Genomic DNA, 19115 nt, shown 5'->3' with positions numbered 1-19115 from the left:
TTGAGATTCGCATTTCTAGCACAAAGACTCCCTGAGTTATTCCATTGTTACTTTGTTGCGAAGTATATGAAACCCTTCTGTGCCATGAGTTTCAAAAAGCTGCTGTGTATATTTAAAAAGTTTTAAAAAGAATTACATAATTCGAACATTAAAAGATACACAGTTTACTGTAGAACAAATAGTGTCATAAACAGACCATGTAAATTCTTTGTAAGTGTTCGGTCTACAATCTAATTTTGGTTATTACTATTATTATTATTATTATTATTATTATTATTATTATTATTATTATTATTATTATTATTATTATTATTATTATTATTATTATTATTATTATATTTATAATAAAACTCCAATTTCAAAAGACTTCTTTAATATACAGTGTGTATATATGTATATATAATATACAATAAATTAAGATAACCATTTAAAATAATTTTCACTTATCGCGTCAGATTTGACACTAACAGATTTCTTTATACACACAAATAAAAATACAAAATTATTCTCACATAATAATTAAAATTCAGCCATAAATTTATCAAAAATAGTAAACATTACTTTAAACATGGTACATCTACCGAGATATAGGAGATAAGAAAGAGAAAGAAAGAAAAAATATTTCCCATGATCAGTAAGTGTGAAAGAGATCTTATTCGTCGAACATCATTTTAACTAGCTCTAAGACGGTGCATTGATCTTCCTCTAAACGTCTCGGCGTACCCCATCGCAAAAGGGTAGGAATTACTGTTATGTGCAATCGATCATCTTTCCGAAAGGCACATGTAGGTTGTTTCCACCTGGAAATTACAAATATACTGTTTTCAGGGAGAAAAAAGAATTAATTAACGAAAGTCAGAGAATTTCGTTAAAATAAACCATGGACAAAATTAGAAAAGAGTAAGTTATTATATGTATATAATATATGTAAACAGGTTTAATTTTCAAACATAGGTTTTAAGCTTACTCTTAATAGTTCAATGATGTTTCTCCTTTTATGACTTAGACTGGAGAAATATCCGCTTCTGTTGATACAAGTTTCGAAAACATTTAAACAAACGAAGCGGCTACGTTTAAATCGGAGATGATAAAATTGCAAAAGGGACGATTAGTATTTATAATAATATAAACTATCAACCATAAAATACAATATTGATAATAATTATATTTCTGAAATCGATACGTGACCAAAAATATCTCTCTTTTTTTCCTTCTTTCTTCAGGCTCCATCAATGAACTATTGCAGCAGATGTAAAAGCAAGCATGTCAGTTTAATTTGTTCTGTGTGTTTAGGTTCTAAACATGAATAAGGGCGTATAAAGATTAATTACTTGTACCTTACATTCTTATGTCCCGTGTACTTATAAATTTGCTGATTTTTTATTATTGTTATTATTATGGCTTTTTAGTGCCTTCTTTTTCAAACTTATAGCTAGGAATGAATTAGGATATGGTAAGTGTTCAGTTCATTGTGTAAAAGAAAATCTATAAACTCTAAGATGAATATCTATAGTACATGCATGTTGTTTGAAGTCCTTTCTTTACTCTTATGATTTTTTTTTTTAACTTATAACCTTTGAACAATTGCGTTAAAAACCAGAAACTATTTAGCGTAATATTTCGGACAGGTTGCGAACATAAAACATTGTGAAGCCGCTAGCGCAATGCCGGGGCAAGATGAAAGAACTTGAAGCAAGAATGGACAAGAGTGAAAGACTTCAATAGGAAATCCGGAGACAATAAACATCCCTCCAAATCCTATGACGTTGAATTCTTCTTAGTCAATTTAAAAAGAGGCTTCTTCGTCGGTTATTGATAATGTATAGAACATGTGTATTAATTAATAAGATTTAATGTTGAACACATTGCAACGATGTCGGCCATCTTAGACTTCGAGTTCTAAATTCGATCTGGAAATTGAAGCCGCAGTCGAAAATCAAAACCGGAAATGCATATTTCTCTGCTCTCTAGTGGCTTTTCTTGAAGCTGAAAAGCCAGTGCGAGAGGTACTTTTCATACCTGCTGAGTTGTACTATGCCAATAAAACCAAATCTTAGCCAAGTGCGGAAACACGTGAGAGTTACATTATTAACGGACTCCAAAAGAGATTCAGCTAGGCTATGGACTTCACGAAATATGAGCTATACATTCAAGTAACATATTACACGATAGTACATCTGAAATTGAAATTGAAAGTAACTGAAAGTTATTTGACCAATAGTTTTTGTTTTATCATCATCATCTATCTATTAAAATGCTACAACAGCAATTAAAAGCGCCTGAGCTCCAACCTATAACTTTAGCTTTCAAATCTTTCATTAACGGTTATGTGTGATTTCACGTTTAACAGAGACAAACATTTTAAGTTTGTGCACTTTTAAATAAATAAGTTAACTAGATCTTTTTCATAAAGTTTATGATGTAAAACTATTGTCCAAAGCCTTTGTATTTTAATAAGCCTTCTCTAAAATAAATGCACGTGAATTGTGCTTCCATCTTCCGAGTTCTTTTAAACTATATGTTGTGGACGTTTATATGTTTGTGGTCAATCCTTTCGACTATGAGATCTCGGAAACTACAGGCTTTAGAAAGATGACGTTTTCACTGATCGATTGGAAATTTTGCGTAGATTGTCCAGTTCTAATTGAATATTTAAAAAAAAACATGGCCATTATTTCTTTATTACATTTTTAGGATACACTGGAAGCGTTGAAATAAAATAAAATAAAAAAAAAAAAAACTAAAGCAGCATCCTGCGCGTTGAACATTCCAAAACCACACTGTTGTATATAGGGGTTGCATATGTCTCAGGCGTTTATTTCATAGCCAAATAATAATGGAAGAGGAAGGATAACCATTTCTCCAGTCTAAGATGAACCTTTATTTTTGGAGTGTTTTGCCGAATGAACACCATGTATAACTGCCATTATAATTAATTGTGTATGTATTAGAAACTCCAACCGGAAGTAGGCTCAAATCTTGTAAACGGTGCGAGATATTGAGAAAAAAATAATCGATAAAATCTCCCCTTCATGATACGCCTTGCCGATTTTTTCAAGACTTCTTTCACTTGTGTCTGTAAAGGGACATGTACAGATGTTGTGAGGAATGAGAAGGATATTTATGCTCATATGCGAATGATGTGCTGTGTAGAGAGCGCAGGTTCAGCTAGTTACACATATATTTAGAGAGATTAAAAACAATCATGCTTTTACTGATAATCAAAAATATCAAAGTTTGGAAGGACTATTTGAAAGAGTCAATAAAAAATAAATTACAATTATGTAATTAAAATTTAAAAAAAAACTTACATTATTCTGTCTCCAACACACACAGTTACAAAATGAGTATCTTTTGGAGCGCTTTCTAAAGCTTCTTTAATTACTGAATTAGCTGCAACACAAACAATAATAATTAGTATATAAACATAATTGCATAATAGGAATTTTATTTATTTCCTTATTTGAATAGGAAGGTAGGAGGTGTGTTCAAAACGACATATAACTTTTGAAATAGTGCGCCATTCGACAGAGGGAGCGCGCTTCGGCTATGCAGGGCAGCTTGCGACAGATTTAGACAGCAAACTGCCATTTGCCTCATTTCGCTACGAGCGTTAGTCGCCGAGCTACACGCCACTTAAGTGAGCACTTTCACAAGCTGTTCATCGGATTAGATACAGTGACAATGATAAAGCTTGAAGAACAATGCGTGTGTATGAAATTTTGTCAAAAACTTGGCAAACCATTTGCGCAACGGACATTTTATTACAATAAACAAGATAAAACCAAATTCCGGCTGACAACTGTTATAAAAATTTTGTTCGGTTATTTAAACAGCATTATTGTTCTCTCCATTCGGAAAAAAAATCATGAACAAAATTTACAAAGCTAAAAGTACAACCGTGCAAAATTTCCTTCATTGTTAAGTTTCGTATCCAAACTAGTCAAAAATTACTATAATATTGTAAAATACCCCCACAAATCCAAACTTATAAATTTAATATTAAAATCGATGACTGTTAAAAATACTAAACTTCTTCTATTAAATCCTCCTAAAAATCTTAATAATCTCCTTAACAAAGTTTCAGCATTTTCAAAATGTGCCACTTCATCTTCTGCTTCAATTAATAAGTATTTTAACTCAGGTCAAAAACAAAAACAACCTTATGCTAAACAAGCTAAAATTATATATAAAAAAAACAAAATTCTCAAGTTAAAAGCTGTTGCCAAACAAATCCTCCAAACAAAAACAAAAAGGTAGTCAAAATACTAGTTTTACTCAAAATAGTTCTAATCGGGTTAATAAAAATAATAATCAAAATATACCCAATAATCAAAACCAATAATTCTCCTAAAAATCAAAAAAATGCTCAACATCTCAAAATAAAAATTATAAAAATCGCTCCAATCCATAAATAAAAAATTTTCATGGCAGCCGCCCTTAACAATGGAAAAGGGTTGCTGCAAAAAAGTTCAAATCCCCATTGCATCCAATTCGCTATTAGTTAATTCAAATAATAACACTCCAAATTTATCTCTTATTCCTTCTATATGTTTCAATGTTAGCTTTATTATAAAAAAAAAAGCCATAGTTTAAAACTTCAAAATAATATTTCTTAGCTGCTCCTGAAAATAACATTGCTGAACTCTCTCTTCAACAGCGGCAGCAATATCAATTTAATGTATTAAAAGTTAAAAAAAATTAAAATCAAGGTTTCCAATGCAAAACTACACCCATATTCTAATCTTACTCTTAGTGGCTTTGCGGTAAAAAACGTTTTCCGGTTCAAGGTTATCAAATATTCAATCTCAATATACAAAATTACATTTTTAAAGTGCCTATTTTCATACTCAACTGCCTCCAATCTAATTTAATATTAAAATGTCCGTTCCTTAATAAATACAAAAAAAAATATTAATAAAAAATAAAAAAGTACGTCTCCAAAATAATCAAAAATTTAGTCGTTCTCTCTACAGCTAAGACTTTAGCTTTGTTAGTTTCTATTTGTTCAAAAAAAATTAAAATTCCTCATCCAAATCGGCCCATTAAGTGTGATAATGCTTAGCGTTATGCCAATCGCTGTTTTATTGACGTAATCAGCGAAAAAATTCAAAAAGGCTATCAATAATTGTTTTCGGTGTGCAAAAACTAAATATTCCAACCGTTTGATATTTAAAAAGTCATGTCATGTTAAAGCAAAACTTCCACATAAAAAATTAGGTATAAATCTCGTTAAAACTTACCTTGTAGCAATGGTTACTATTATTTATTATCTGTCATCAACATTTATTCTCAATTCGTTAGTTACTTTTCTCTTAAAACTACCCATGTTTAAAAATTATCGCTATTTAAAAGCAAATATACTTCCATAATTTTCCATATCCTCAATACATCATCTCAAATCATAAAGCACAATTCCTCTCAAAACTCTGGCGAGCCTATTGTCTTAAACATAAAATCCAACACTTATTAACATCACATTATTCTCGAAACTCAAACAAAATCACAAAACAATCACATAAAAAACTTAAACTAAAAAACTTAACATTCATCTTAAATGCAATCACCAACAATCAAATTAAAGTCAAGCCATAAAAAAGTGCGAACTCTTCTAAATCATTCATATTATACTAATATAAACTCTTCACCCACTAAACTTTTCTTGTCATACTCCGCCACAAATGCCTTTAAATAATATTTTTCTTAACCTCCTAGTCTTACTTCAGTAAACTTTACATTACAAATTTACATTCATGTTCAAATTAATTTAAATCATCTCCCTCAAAAGCAAAATAATAATAATAATAATAATAATATAATAATAATAATAATAAAATAAAAAATCTCAAAAAGAAGTTATTTTTTCAAAAATCTTGTTATAATTCGGTCACATCATTTGTCATCTACTATCCGCAAAAAACATCTAAATATTTTAATTCTTATTTTGGTCCATTTCGTGTTGGTCGTCTCTTAAAAATAGTGCCGTCTTACATAATTATTTAAAAAAACGTAAAAACGCAAAATTTTCAAAATCTAAAAATCCTCAATTGTTCCAAAAAAATATTAAAATGTTATCCCCAATCCTGAAGTTTTGTTTAGTTCTTGCATTTATAACTTCAATCTATCGTTATTAATGTATCATTCACATGTTTATATTATTCTTCCTTAAAATAAATTAGCATGAAAGCTAATTTATTTTTTCTGTCGCAGAGGGAGAATTGAGACAAGCTAAAATCACTCTTCATTTGTTTTCGCTTCCTTCAATATTCTTTTTTTCCTAACTTGGTATTATAAAATAGACCGTGTAAATCTTATCTTTTAATTCTTTATAATTATATTGTAATATAAATATTTTGCTCTTTCTGCTTTATATTGTCGTATATATTTAAATATTGTAACGTTTCTTCTTTATTATTGTAGTTGCTAGTCATACAAATGGTAAATAGGGGTAAGCTTCTAATAACTAAGCCCAAGCTATCTTAATACTCTTGTAAAGTCCTTGGCAAAGCTCCTAAATATGGGTCATTTTCTTTCTAAAATAATAAACATTTTCTTTATTGTTAAAATTCTTTCATAAACTTAATACCATATATTTATAAATAATATGCTTTGACTTTCTGTTATATTTTAAATTCTCTTTTATGTTTCTGTGTCTTAATGGTTCGAGAAAACAAGTTCATTAGTTCCAGAAAGAAAAAGGGCACGTGGTACATTAAAATAACATCCAAATGAACTAGTATAAAGATGTATTCTGTAACCAACGGAGCGTAGGTTCAAAAAAAAGAGTAATATTTTAAATCAAAACAAACTAGTAATTGGTATAAAGATTATCTATGGCTAAACTTAAAACCCGTTATGGTCTGTATGCCAAAGAACCCAGCTCCGTGGTTATCCAGTAAGGTAAAAGTAAGGTAAAACGCTAACTATAACAAAGGCTGCTTTCCAATAGTACTAAGCTGTTTAAAAAATGGAACTATATGTTAAAAACAGGATATTGGTTTCCTCCAAATGAATAAATAAATAAATCGGGCTAAATAGTATTGGTAGCTAGCCTTCACCAATAGTGTTCTCAGCTTACTAATAATTTTGTTTTCAACCTCTAAAGTATCTAGTGCACGTTTAGGCCTATCCGCTTAAAAAAATTCTTATAAAAATGTATCGTGTTTTCATTCTCTTTGTAAAAGCGCAACCTGGTATTATTACTATAATTTGTAACTAAAATCACGGCCTCGGTCCAAAGCATGTAGCATAGGTTGTGCATCTCTCTTCCGCCCGTCTCCTCGCCAATACTAACACTAAATTTGCGTTATGTTCTAAATATTAAGCATTAAATTTTTATTGTTCCAGCTCTTTTTTTTAAAAAAAAAACTTATCACAATCGTAATCTTAACCAAAAGTAACTCAGTTCAGTTTCATTGTTGTAACATATATACATTATTTACCGGTACACAAAGCTACGTATGTATTTATAACAGTAAAAAGGGCTACTTGTCTACCGTAGTAATTTATAAGTAGTTCCATTAATATCCTTATCTTTCTTTTACCTTATACTATAAATATTTTTAACATATATTATTCAGTCCAGTTAAAAACATAATTCAATTACAATATTAATATGGTTGCTTACACTTACCTATGTGCTTCCTCTAAAACCCAGTAATGTCAGCATCGGTAGTCTTTTCATCGTTATACGAGGCTTTACTGCATGTCATTTGTAAATATTATTGGTGTGGCATAAAAATAATGCGTCTAAAAGAAAATGTGCAGCAAATGTAAAAAAATAGTAAAACAATAATTCAGTATATGTAAATCCAAATTTATTAGTCCAGTATGCAATCCTTGCAATACAATAATAAAATTTGTTAAAAATAGTTATGTAACCTGTTTTTTTCGTCGTGTTATAAAATAGTTATTAATAAAGTAATATAAAAAATCTTATTCCTATAATAAAATAAAATAATAATAACTGCTCCCTTTATAAATCGTCCCTATCTATTAATATATTTTTCTTTATATATAAACTGCTCCCTCATTCTCAATGTATGCCACTAATATGTCTTCTTATGTTTATTTAATAACGCTTATGCAATAATTCTCAATTGTAACTTTTAATACAAAGGCCTAAAAATTAATATAAGCATCAGCATGTAATAGTATTCTAATTAAAGTAAAAAAGTATAATATACAATATATATATATATTTATATATAAATTTTTACGTAAAAATTAAATTGTTTCTCACATGAAAGTAAATAATAAAGTAAAAAATGCAATAGTACTATATAAAAACTAAAAATAAGTTAATATCAACCTAAGCTAGCTACTAAACTAATCTAAAAATTCAAAATTTCGTTTTAAAACTGTTATAAATTATTTGTTTCAAAACCTAAAATTTGGCAAACTTTACAAATTTACTTTTAAAATTATACACTTCTTTTACACTTAAAATTTACATTCCCTTTAACCTTATCACCTTAAACAAAAAAATCATTACAAATTGGCGTAAAGTAACTACTAGTTCATTTTTTAAAAGTATGTAAACGTCAATTAATGCTATATGCCAAATTAAAATGAAAGTTGGTAATTCTTTTTATTCTTAGTTACTTCATTTATAACTATATAAAACAACATTTTGGTGTTTTATAAAAGCCTCAAATAAAATAATATCGCACTATGCCCAAATTTTAATATTATCTAAAATAATTTTAATATCAATTAATTTAATATATATAAATATTATATTATAATATATATATAATATTATATATATTTAAAACAATTTAATTTTTACTTAAAAATTAATATATATATATATATATATATATATATATATATATATATATGTTGTATATTATACTTTTTTTACTTTAATTAAAATACTATTACATGCTGATGCTTATATTAATTTTTAGGCCTTTGCATTAAAAGTTACAATTGAGAATTATTGCATAAGCGTTATTAAATAAACATAAGAAGACATATTAGTGGCATACATTGAGAATGAGGGAGCAGTTTATATAGAAAGAAAAATATATTAATAGATAGGGACGATTTATAAAGGGAGGGGTTATTATTATTTTATTTTATTATAAGAATAAGATTTTTTATATTACTTTATTAATAACTATTTTATAACACGACGAAAAAACAGGTTACATAACTATTTTTAACAAATTTTATTATTGTATTGCAAGGATTGCATACTGGACCAATAAATTTGGATTTACATATACTGAATTATTGTTTTACTATTTTTTTATATTTGCTGCACATTTTCTTTTAGACGCATTATTTTTATGCCACGCCAATAACATTTACAAATGACATGCAGTAAAGCCTCGTATAACGATGAAAAGACTCCGATGCTGATATTACTGGGTTTTAGAGGGAGCACACAGGTAAGTGTAAGCAACCATATTAATATTGTAATTAAGTTATGTTTTTAACTGGACTGAATAATATATGTTAAAAAATATTTATAGTATAAGGTAAAAGAAAGATAAGGATATTAATGAAACTACTTATAAATTATTACGGTAGGCAAGTAGCCCTTTTTACTGTTATGAATACATACGGAGTTTTGTGTACCGGTAAATAATGTATATATGCTACAACAATGGAACTGAACAAAGTTAATTTTAGTTAAAATTACAATTGTAATAATTTTTTAACTGGAACAATAAAAATTTAATGCTTACTATTTAAAACAGCGCAAAATTAATATTAATATTAACAAAAAAGCAAAAACAAAACGCAAAACCTACTGCTACATGCTTTGCACTAAAACCATAATTTTAATTAAAATAATAATAATAATAATAATAATAATAATAATAATACCAAATTGCCCTTTTACAAAAAATATAAACACAATACATTTTTATAACAAATTTTTCAAACAAATAAACGTAAACATGCATTAAATATTTTAAAATTTAAAAATAAAATTATTAATAAACTAAAAACGCTATCAATAGAAAACTAACTACCAACACTATTTAGCCCAATTTTTTATATTTTTATTTAAATAAAACCAATATCCTGTTTTAAACATATAGTTCCATTTTTTAAACAGCTTAATACAATTAAAAAACAGCTTTTATTATAATTAGCTTTTACCTTACTTTACCTTACTAAATAACCACAAAACTAAATTCTTTAACATACAAACTTGAGAAATTTTAAATTTAAACATACATAATCTTTATACTAATTACTAATTTATTTTAATTTAAAATATTATTCCTTTTTCAAACCTACGCTCCATCGGTTACAAAATACATTTTGAAATCCTAATTCATTTAAATATTATTTTAATGTACCACACGCCCTTTTCTATTTTTAAAACTAATAAACTTGTTTTATTCCAAACCATTAAAACACAAAAACGTAAAAAAATTAAAATATAATAAAAATTTAAAACATATTATTTATAAATATATATTAATTTTATAAAAAAACTAACAATAAACAATGTTTATTATTTTTAAAAAAATAACATATTTAGAAACTTAGCCAAAAACTTTACAAAAATATTAAAATAACTTAAGCTTTATTATTAAAAGCTTACTCCTATTTACCATTTATGTAACTAACAACTATAATAATTAAAAAAACATTACAATATTTAAATATATACAACAATATAAAACAAAAAGCAATATATATATATATATATATATATATATATATATATATATATATATATATATTACAATATAATTATAAAAAAATTAAAAAATAAAATTTACACAATTTATTTTATACCAAATTTAAAAATATATTTAAAAAGCAAAAACCAATAAAAAAATAATTTAAGCTTGTCTTTGTAGGGGTTTCATAAGTTTTGTGCTGAATACTATTGCATGTAAAGAGTCTACACAAATATCCACAACTATGATACTACTGGCACCATAGATTTCTGGGTTCCGAAAGTTGAAGTTTTTGATTTTGTTGCCATGTTTGGGGTGTAATATCTCAGGAGAGTAAAGTGCTAAAAATTGCTGCTTACACCACAAAGAAATTCTATATGTGAATAAACTATTGCAAAAAAAATCATGACTGATATTACATGGAGAAACAAATGAGGACATTAAAAACGCGAAGAAAGCACGCGCGTGACAATGGTCGTAGCCCGGAAAAATTTAAATGTTTTGATGTTTCATGCTAGATCTCAAAAACTACGCATGGTTCAGAAAAATAGGCCCGCTTTTGTTTGTGATCAGTTGTGCAAAAGCTTGCGAGTGGCGTTTGTTCCATCTTTCTAGCTCCATGATCATTGCCACGTCTATATGGTAAAGAGGTTAGTTCCTCCTTGCACCCACGACACACATCGTCGAACTGGACCGCAATATTAAGGCACTTAATGTATCAGCAAAGTCTCATTGAAATCCAATCCCAGTTACGGAAGTTAATGTGTTCAAAGGTTCCGTTATACCTTTCTATCCTATTCTGCTTAAAATGGCGTATTTGTGGAAAACAATTAAAATGATTGTTGTTTCCCTTCTCTTCTATACCATTACAGTAATAGCTTTTAGTAACTGTAATTACGACAAGTTCTCGCAATCAGTCGTTCATTCAGAAAAAGTGTTCCTGGGGGGCGCTGCTGGTACTATTTTATTTATTATTATATTATAGACGTATTATTTTTGTCTCGTCCGAGGGGCACTCTCAGAGCTCCGGGGGGTGGCAGTGCCCAAAAATACATGTCTGAAAGAAACACTACTCGCAATTACACGATTTAAGCAGTGTTGCAAACTTCAGCAATGTTTATCTTATCTCTGGAACGGTTTGAGGTATCGAAGTGATGTAAACGCTAAAATAGTTTACACATCCATTACAAACCATACAAGTAACTAGATATGATACTTATCTCAGCATTTTTTCGAAATAAATGCTTTCAAAAAATTAAAATTTTCAAGGTCTGGTATCTTCGTTTCTATTCATTCGAAACAAGTCGTACCATGACCATGGTATCCAACACTAAAGTACTTTCGATGTGCATTATCCTGTACATCTCCATTATGCTGTATTTGCGTTAGAGGCTTCCGAACTTTGGATGTTTCTGATACTGTAACATTCTTAGTTTGCAACACTAAATCATAAATGTAGTATTTTAAGTTTACGTTTGACACGTTGATTTGAAATATGTAATAATCTGACGTAGTGCCATTTGAAAAAAATATAACTTTATATTCGGTTGGCAACACTGTTTGTTGAGTCTTTCTGTTTAATACATACAAAGATGTCCCCTTCTTATAGTTGCTTCGTGCAAAGTTTTCCTTTTCTCTTCCTCTTTTGGTTTTCCCGTTATAGCGGATGGTCAAGATAAATTGTGCACTCCGTAGATGTGGCAATGATCATGGAGCTAGAAAGATGGAACAAACACCACTCGCAAGCTATTCCACAACTGTACACAAACAAAAGCGGGCCTAATTGCTGAACCATGCGTAGTTTTTGAGATCTAGCATGAAACATATCAAAACATTTAAATTTTTTCCGGCTACGACTATTGTCACGCGCGTGCTTTCTTCGCGTTTTTACCATGTCATCACTTTTTTCTCCAGCGAATATCAGTCATGATGTTTTCGTAATAGTTTATTCATATACAGAATTTCTTTGTGGCCTAAGCAGCAATTTTTTTAGCACTTTGCCCTCCTAAGATATTACGCCCCAAATACGGCATCAAAATCAAAAACTTCAATTTTCGGAACCCCATAAATCTACGATGCTAGTGGTACCATAGCTGCGGATATTTGTGCAGACTCTTTACATGCAATAGTATTCAGCACAAAACTTATGAACCCCCTACTTTATGCCATTCCAAAATACAACCTCTTTAAAAGTGTAATTTTCTGTACTTCTTGTAGTAATTCCATGTATTGGTTTGCAACCCTGCATATTTATTTAGAAACAAGAGTGTATGTTCTCCTTGTATCTCAGTCTCTCCTCTAAACATTCGTTTTTGTTTGGAGTTCGTGTGATACGTTCGTCCTGAACAACTGTAGTTTTTATAAACGCTTGCAAATGCAAAAAATGACACATCACCGACAACAAAAATGGCCGTCATTCAGGAACACTTGTACATACGACAACGTGAATGATGTTATTGATCTTCTCATAGACAAGGTTCATCACACTCCAATTTCTATAATTTTCGGAGATGGTCAAGCAACCATCTCTGGACCACTTCGTATGGATTGACCCATTTCGTTTCTTATCAATCATTAAAATCTAAGTAGACTATTCCTTCGTTTATAAATTTGAACATTGTCATGTTATAGCAACTTCAGGTGGTAAGTAGAATACAAATTTAAAATCTAAATTTTATTCATTGCTTGCATTCAAATTGCCAAGTCCCAAAATAATTAAGACTACAGATTATGTTTACAGTTAACGTTGCGGAACTCGATGCAAGTATTCTTTGAAAGTACATTTGGAACTTCGCTTTGGATGCTTGTCATGGTGCAATAATAGGGTACTTGGGTTCGAAACTCTTGGAATAGAAAAAGCCAATGAGAGATGTTTGGTACTTGTAGCATTTTACGTAGAAATGAATAAATTGCGCTAAATTGAATATCGTTAATCTGGTTTTGAGTTAAATTAAAAATTTTCTGCAACATTCTATTTAAGAGGCAAAAAATAATTTGGAAAGCCATTGCCCCCTGTAGCCCCTTCCTGGCTACGGGTCTGGTTTGATATCCTTGGATCTAACTTACTCTGCGGCACTTAACCCAAACCACGCATCAATCTCTGTTAAGTGGTCACTACAGTAGCGTCATTTCAGACTTCGCTTAAGGAGCGTAAGAGCACTACCGACATAACACTTTCACCATTTGCACTAGTATATTAGTAGACAATCAATTAAAGCGTATGTATTCTTCAAACTCTTGAGGGCAATTGACCCCTCCTGCCTTCCTAAATGAGGTCCCTGGGTCAGTATAAACAAGAATAATATCTAACCCCGTCAGGTCCGTTACCAGAATATTAAGACAAGAGACACTGAGAAAAAAAATTGTAAGTGGCGTAAGTAAAATCATATGTTACATTTGTAAATCCTGTAGTTTCTGGACAACGTACAGCAGATGTATAACTGAAAACGCATGTTTTATAATACTTTCTGTATAAGTGTTCCATCTGTACGTACTTTCCGTAAGAAACAATATAGGCGGTTAGGATCTTACATACAAATGGACGTATATAACATATAGCTGACGAAGGTGACATACATATATGAATGCAATATAAGGAAGACTGTTAGATATCAGACATCCTGCAACGGCATGATGTAACATCTAAAGGCAGTATGTACGTAGCATATGCATAACGTATGCTCCATACTGATTTCTGTAGTACGCAAGAGGATTCCGTATATTTGTGCAATATACTGATATCCGGAGAACGAATTTTTCTCAGTGCAGAGATCATTTTTAAGAGGTACTTTGAGTTCGCCTTACATCCACACATATCTACCAACAAACTGAGCTAGGGATAGCTCCAAGCCAAGCTGATGGGTCCGCGTGAGAAGCGATGGGGAGCAGATTACACACACACAAAAGAAAAAAAAACATTATTCGTGGGTAAAACCCACCAATTTATGCTAGATAGTCGCTTACAAACAACAATTGAACTTATTTGCAGATTTACTTTGAAGGTGATGAACATTTTTTTCTTTGAATAATTAGAAACGTGATGTAATGTGTATATATATAAAATCGTCTTATAGCTCAAATCTATACAAATCTATGTTATTCGCCTTTTCCATTCGTTAATATTTACTCAGGTCCTTACACTTCTCAGCGGGTTATGAAATATACCATTTACCAGGGACTACTCAGGCATTTATTTCTGAATGTTTAAATTCAATATAAAGATAAATTATTAAAATTTAAATAATTACCCCTAAAATTACGCTAAATTTACAAAAGTCTGAATTTTGGGGAGTTCGGACCCCAAGACTTACCACCTGCGTACGTCCCTGCCGTTTACCTAACATTAGTAGAGTCATTAACCCTTTCGGACCTAGTTGGCCATAGTGGCACAAATGGGTATCACTTTTTTAATCTGCTCCTGTGTGGACACTAATTAAGATATCGGGATATTTTTTGGCCAAATATGGTTGAACCATAGTTTACCATATTAGTTTCTTTTTCTTTTGGGTGTCGAATTTCCTTCTCAAATTTCAGCCTAAAGTAAAAAATTCGAGAATTTTCGAACTTCGATTTTCTTTTGTCCTTTTTCCCTGTAGTTTTCTTCGTTGTAGAGATATCTCCTTAAGACTTATCAGGAAGATACCTCGGATGGATACCTAATTGTTGACATCATTGGACAGGCCCGCGCGCAGTGTTGCCAACTTGGAAAATTAAAATTTCTCTAAATTTGGGAAAACAGAAATTTTTGTTTATAAATCCGTACCTATACGACCAAGCGCAAGTCAACTTACGCCAGTCGAACATTGGTTCTTACTGAACAAAAGTGGGTACAGATCGTTACAATAGGGTAATTAAAAGGCGCACGAAAAATTCGTATTTAGGTTCTAACCCTTGATTTTTCTAGTTTTTCCCTACTTTTCTGTTTACCGTAATCTGTTTTCTTTTTTCGGGGGAGGGGGTAAATAGAAGCTTTGTTTCTTAAATATCGCCATGATACTTGTAGGATATATTACTGGTTTATCAATGTTTAAGATAGTTTGCATCTGCCTTGTAGCAGTGTTGCCAGTTACAGAAAATTCCCTTTTGTCTCTTTTTCCCTCTTGTTGGCTACATTCGAACAAACGTACCATTGTCTGAAAGCCTCGTCCTTAGCCTACACAACGCACCATAGAAAGTTTCAATATGATAATTAGGGGAAGTACAGTTGAGTTTTATAATAAACCATGTTCTGTAATTGGTAAGAAAATTGTGAATTTCTGAGGTAGAATGAAATATTCTTTTTAATTTCATGCTTACTGTGTTAGATATCGCCATGACACTTGTAGGATATATTATTGGGATCCCAAGATTTATTTTCAGTTAGTTTGCGTCTGTCTGGTGGCAGTGTCTCCAGTCAAAAATTCCTGATTTTAGATGAAAAATTCGGAAATTTCCCATTTTTCCTCTATTATTTCCCTCTTGCTGGATACATTGGAACAAACGTACCACTATCTGAAAGCCTCCTCTTTGGACTACAGAACACACCATAGATAATTAGGGATAGATAACCATAAAAAGTTTCAATAGGATAATTAGGGAAGCTGTGGTCCCGGCATATCTGTTGATTTTTGCTTGAGTCGTAAAAAGTGTCAAAATTTCATGTGTATAATGACAGAGATTTTTTCTTTCTCTCTTTGTATGGCAGCTAGTGATTTGAGATCTTCACTGTATCTTGTCAATACACTAAATTTTTTTTAGGTAACTTGGACCCATGTGGTAACAGTGGTGCCAGCTACAAAAAAAATGAAATTCGGTTAAGGAGGGATTTTTTGTAAATTTTCACCCCCTACATTTCTCCCTCAACAATTTCTCTCCCGTTGGCAACATTGCAATGTAACTTACGCCAAAAAGTAACCACATCTCTCTTCTATAAAATAAGTCCTTAACCATATTAATCGGGTAGTTTCTTGGGCAATAAGTCACTAACTGAAAATGTAGGAAAACGCCAAAAATGACCTGGGTTCGAAAGGGTTATGCCTAGCAGGCAGGTAGGTAAGTAGTGTAGCCAGATGGGAAGATAGTAGGAACGCTTGCAAAATTTTAATTGGAAACCCAATTAGTGAAAGACCATTAGGAAGATCAAATACAGATAGGAGGACTATATCAAGATAGATCTCATAGAATACAAAGTAGAAACTGGATTAAGTTGGCTAAGGACAGAAATGAATCGAAAGCTTCCAAATTTCCGAGAGATTTACTGACAATTTTGACACTGTGTATAGTGCAACATTACTGTAAAGATAGCGTTAGGCATGTTACCTCAATGCACTTCCATTGCTGCTTTCTAATGCGTACTTCCGTATTATAATGTTTTGCTGTGTGTGATTTATTCGATGAACCTACGCCAATTACGTGCAGCAAAAATTAATGTTCACACTCATACATATTACGAATAATGTGACTTGTAGAATACTGGCAATGGTTTCATACGTATAATCTTTATTTTCTAAGGGTAAATACAACCTGTTCTCCATACCAAGAATAATCTATTTTTTACGCTGTTCTACTTCTTGGCGTGAAGTAGATTTACTAGAGAAGTTTGACACCGTTCTGAAATATGGACTGGAATCGTTACTCAACTGTAACCTAAATAGCAACGCATGGATACAGGCCTCCCTTCCAGTTGATTCTGGAGGTCTTGGTATTCGTCGGGCTGTCGATTTGGCGTATCCTTCATTTTTAGCGTCGTTCTATGGCTCCCGGCATACCATTGAGATACTCCTCAACCAACTGAATGAGCCTCACATAGAATCTGATGTCCAAGACTGCATGTCTGACTGGTCTAACCTAGTTGGTTTAAGCCCTCCTGAAATAACGGGCAGAAGTTCGCAATCAATTTGGGACAAGCCAATCATCAAATTACATCAATCAGTGTTAATACAAGAAGCAGACAGTCAAGAGGATAAGGCTAGACTTCTCGCCTCCTCATCAGCAATTTCAGGTGCTTGGCTACATGCATTACCTTCACACACCCTAGGACTGCACCTTCCAAACGAAAGTTTTCGTATTGCAGTTGCACTTCACCTAGGAGTAGACATCTGTGAATCACACAACTGCTCTAAACGTGGTGCATCAGTCAAGCAGAATGGTCTACACGGTCTGTCTTGTATAAGTAGCTCCGGAAGACATGTAAGGCATTCGAACGTGAATGACATTATCTGGAGAGCGCTCACATCGGCGGAAGTTCCATCTGTTCGTGAACCTGTGGGGTGTAACAGATCTGATGGCAAAAAAACAGATGGCATGACGCTGGTACCATGGAAGAGGGGAAGGATTCTTCTCTGGGATTCCACCTGCTCTGACACTTTCGCGTCATCTAATCTCACTCTTTCTTCATCTCGAGAAGGAGCTATTGCAGCCCGCAGAGAATGCAAGAAAAGAAGAAAATATAAAGATCTGCTCAATAGATACATGTTCGTGCCTGTAACCATTGAATCGAGCGACATTTGCGGCCTCGAAGGACTCAATTCCATCAAAGAAGTAGGCCAACGTATAGCACACGTTACTGGTGACAAGCGGGCTACTACTTTCCTGATACAACGTATCAGCATAGCAGTTCAGCGAGGAAATGTGGCTTCCATTTTAGGTACATTACCTCCTGGAAAATTATTAGAAGAAGTTTTTCTTTTATAACTAACTTTTCAAAATTTGCTGTTTATCTTGTATATCTTTTAATGTAACAAAATATATTATGCCGAAAAAACCTATCTAATTGTACAGAAATTCAGAGCCAGTGGAAACCAATGTTATACACTTTTCTTTCATGTACTTCACTCACTTTAACCGTAAAGTTATCATTTTTATGATGACATCTCAAAACTACACACTAATTTATATCATACAGTAAACGTATTGATTTACTCTGCATTTGCATAATACCTTTCATACAATCTGAACTCCAACTATTTCCCACAGAAGTTCTGGATCCTATGAAGAACAGTACCACTATTGTGTTGTTTTCTAACTCCTTCATTAATTCATTAAATGCTTGGTATCCTTCAACTAAATATCTTGTAACCATTTCGGGTCATTTTCTCGATCATGCCTGTTGAAACGATTTCTTTTTCTTAATTCAAATTTCGTTCTTCACACTACATTAATCTTAATCTTATTTTTTTTCTGTAATCCAGTTGTAGGGTTTTAGGTTATTTTAGGCAGCCTTAAGGCTATATTCCCTATTACACTGTGTTCGTTATACTTAAAATAAGTTGAATATGCTGTCTCAATAATCCAACTCTGAGTGAAAGTCCTTATCAATGAAGTTCCGCATAATCCTTGAAGCAAGTTAGTTGAAAGTCTTCTCTGATTTTATTATTGCCTGTTGATATACGTAAAGTTAATATTGTTGAATTATATCCGTCTTATGGGGCGTTTACACTTAGTCGATTTGCGTTCGATTCAGTTGAATTGACGTCACTTTCAACT

General features: G+C 31.5%; 1 protein-coding gene across 1 annotated transcript; it reads right to left on the bottom strand.

Annotated features, from left to right (window-relative positions):
* Positions 1–356: 356 nt before the first annotated feature.
* On the bottom strand, positions 357–18838 carry LOC145693935 (thioredoxin domain-containing protein 17-like). Its single transcript, XM_081770092.1, has 3 exons — positions 18570–18838; positions 3312–3393; positions 357–800 (listed from the first exon to the last, which is right to left on the bottom strand). The coding sequence occupies exons 1-3, from the start codon at positions 18709–18711 to the stop codon at positions 653–655; spliced, it is 372 nt and encodes a 123-aa protein (XP_081626218.1). The 5' UTR covers positions 18712–18838; the 3' UTR covers positions 357–652.
* Between the last annotated feature and the right edge of the window lie 277 nt (positions 18839–19115).

This window comes from Thermobia domestica, chromosome 9 (genome assembly GCF_964235325.1).
Source record: "Thermobia domestica chromosome 9, izTheDome1.hap1.1, whole genome shotgun sequence".
NCBI classification, from domain to species: domain Eukaryota; kingdom Metazoa; phylum Arthropoda; class Insecta; order Zygentoma; family Lepismatidae; genus Thermobia; species Thermobia domestica.
Note: the sequence above shows the minus strand (reverse complement) of the source record. Positions and strands in the feature narration are given on the sequence as shown.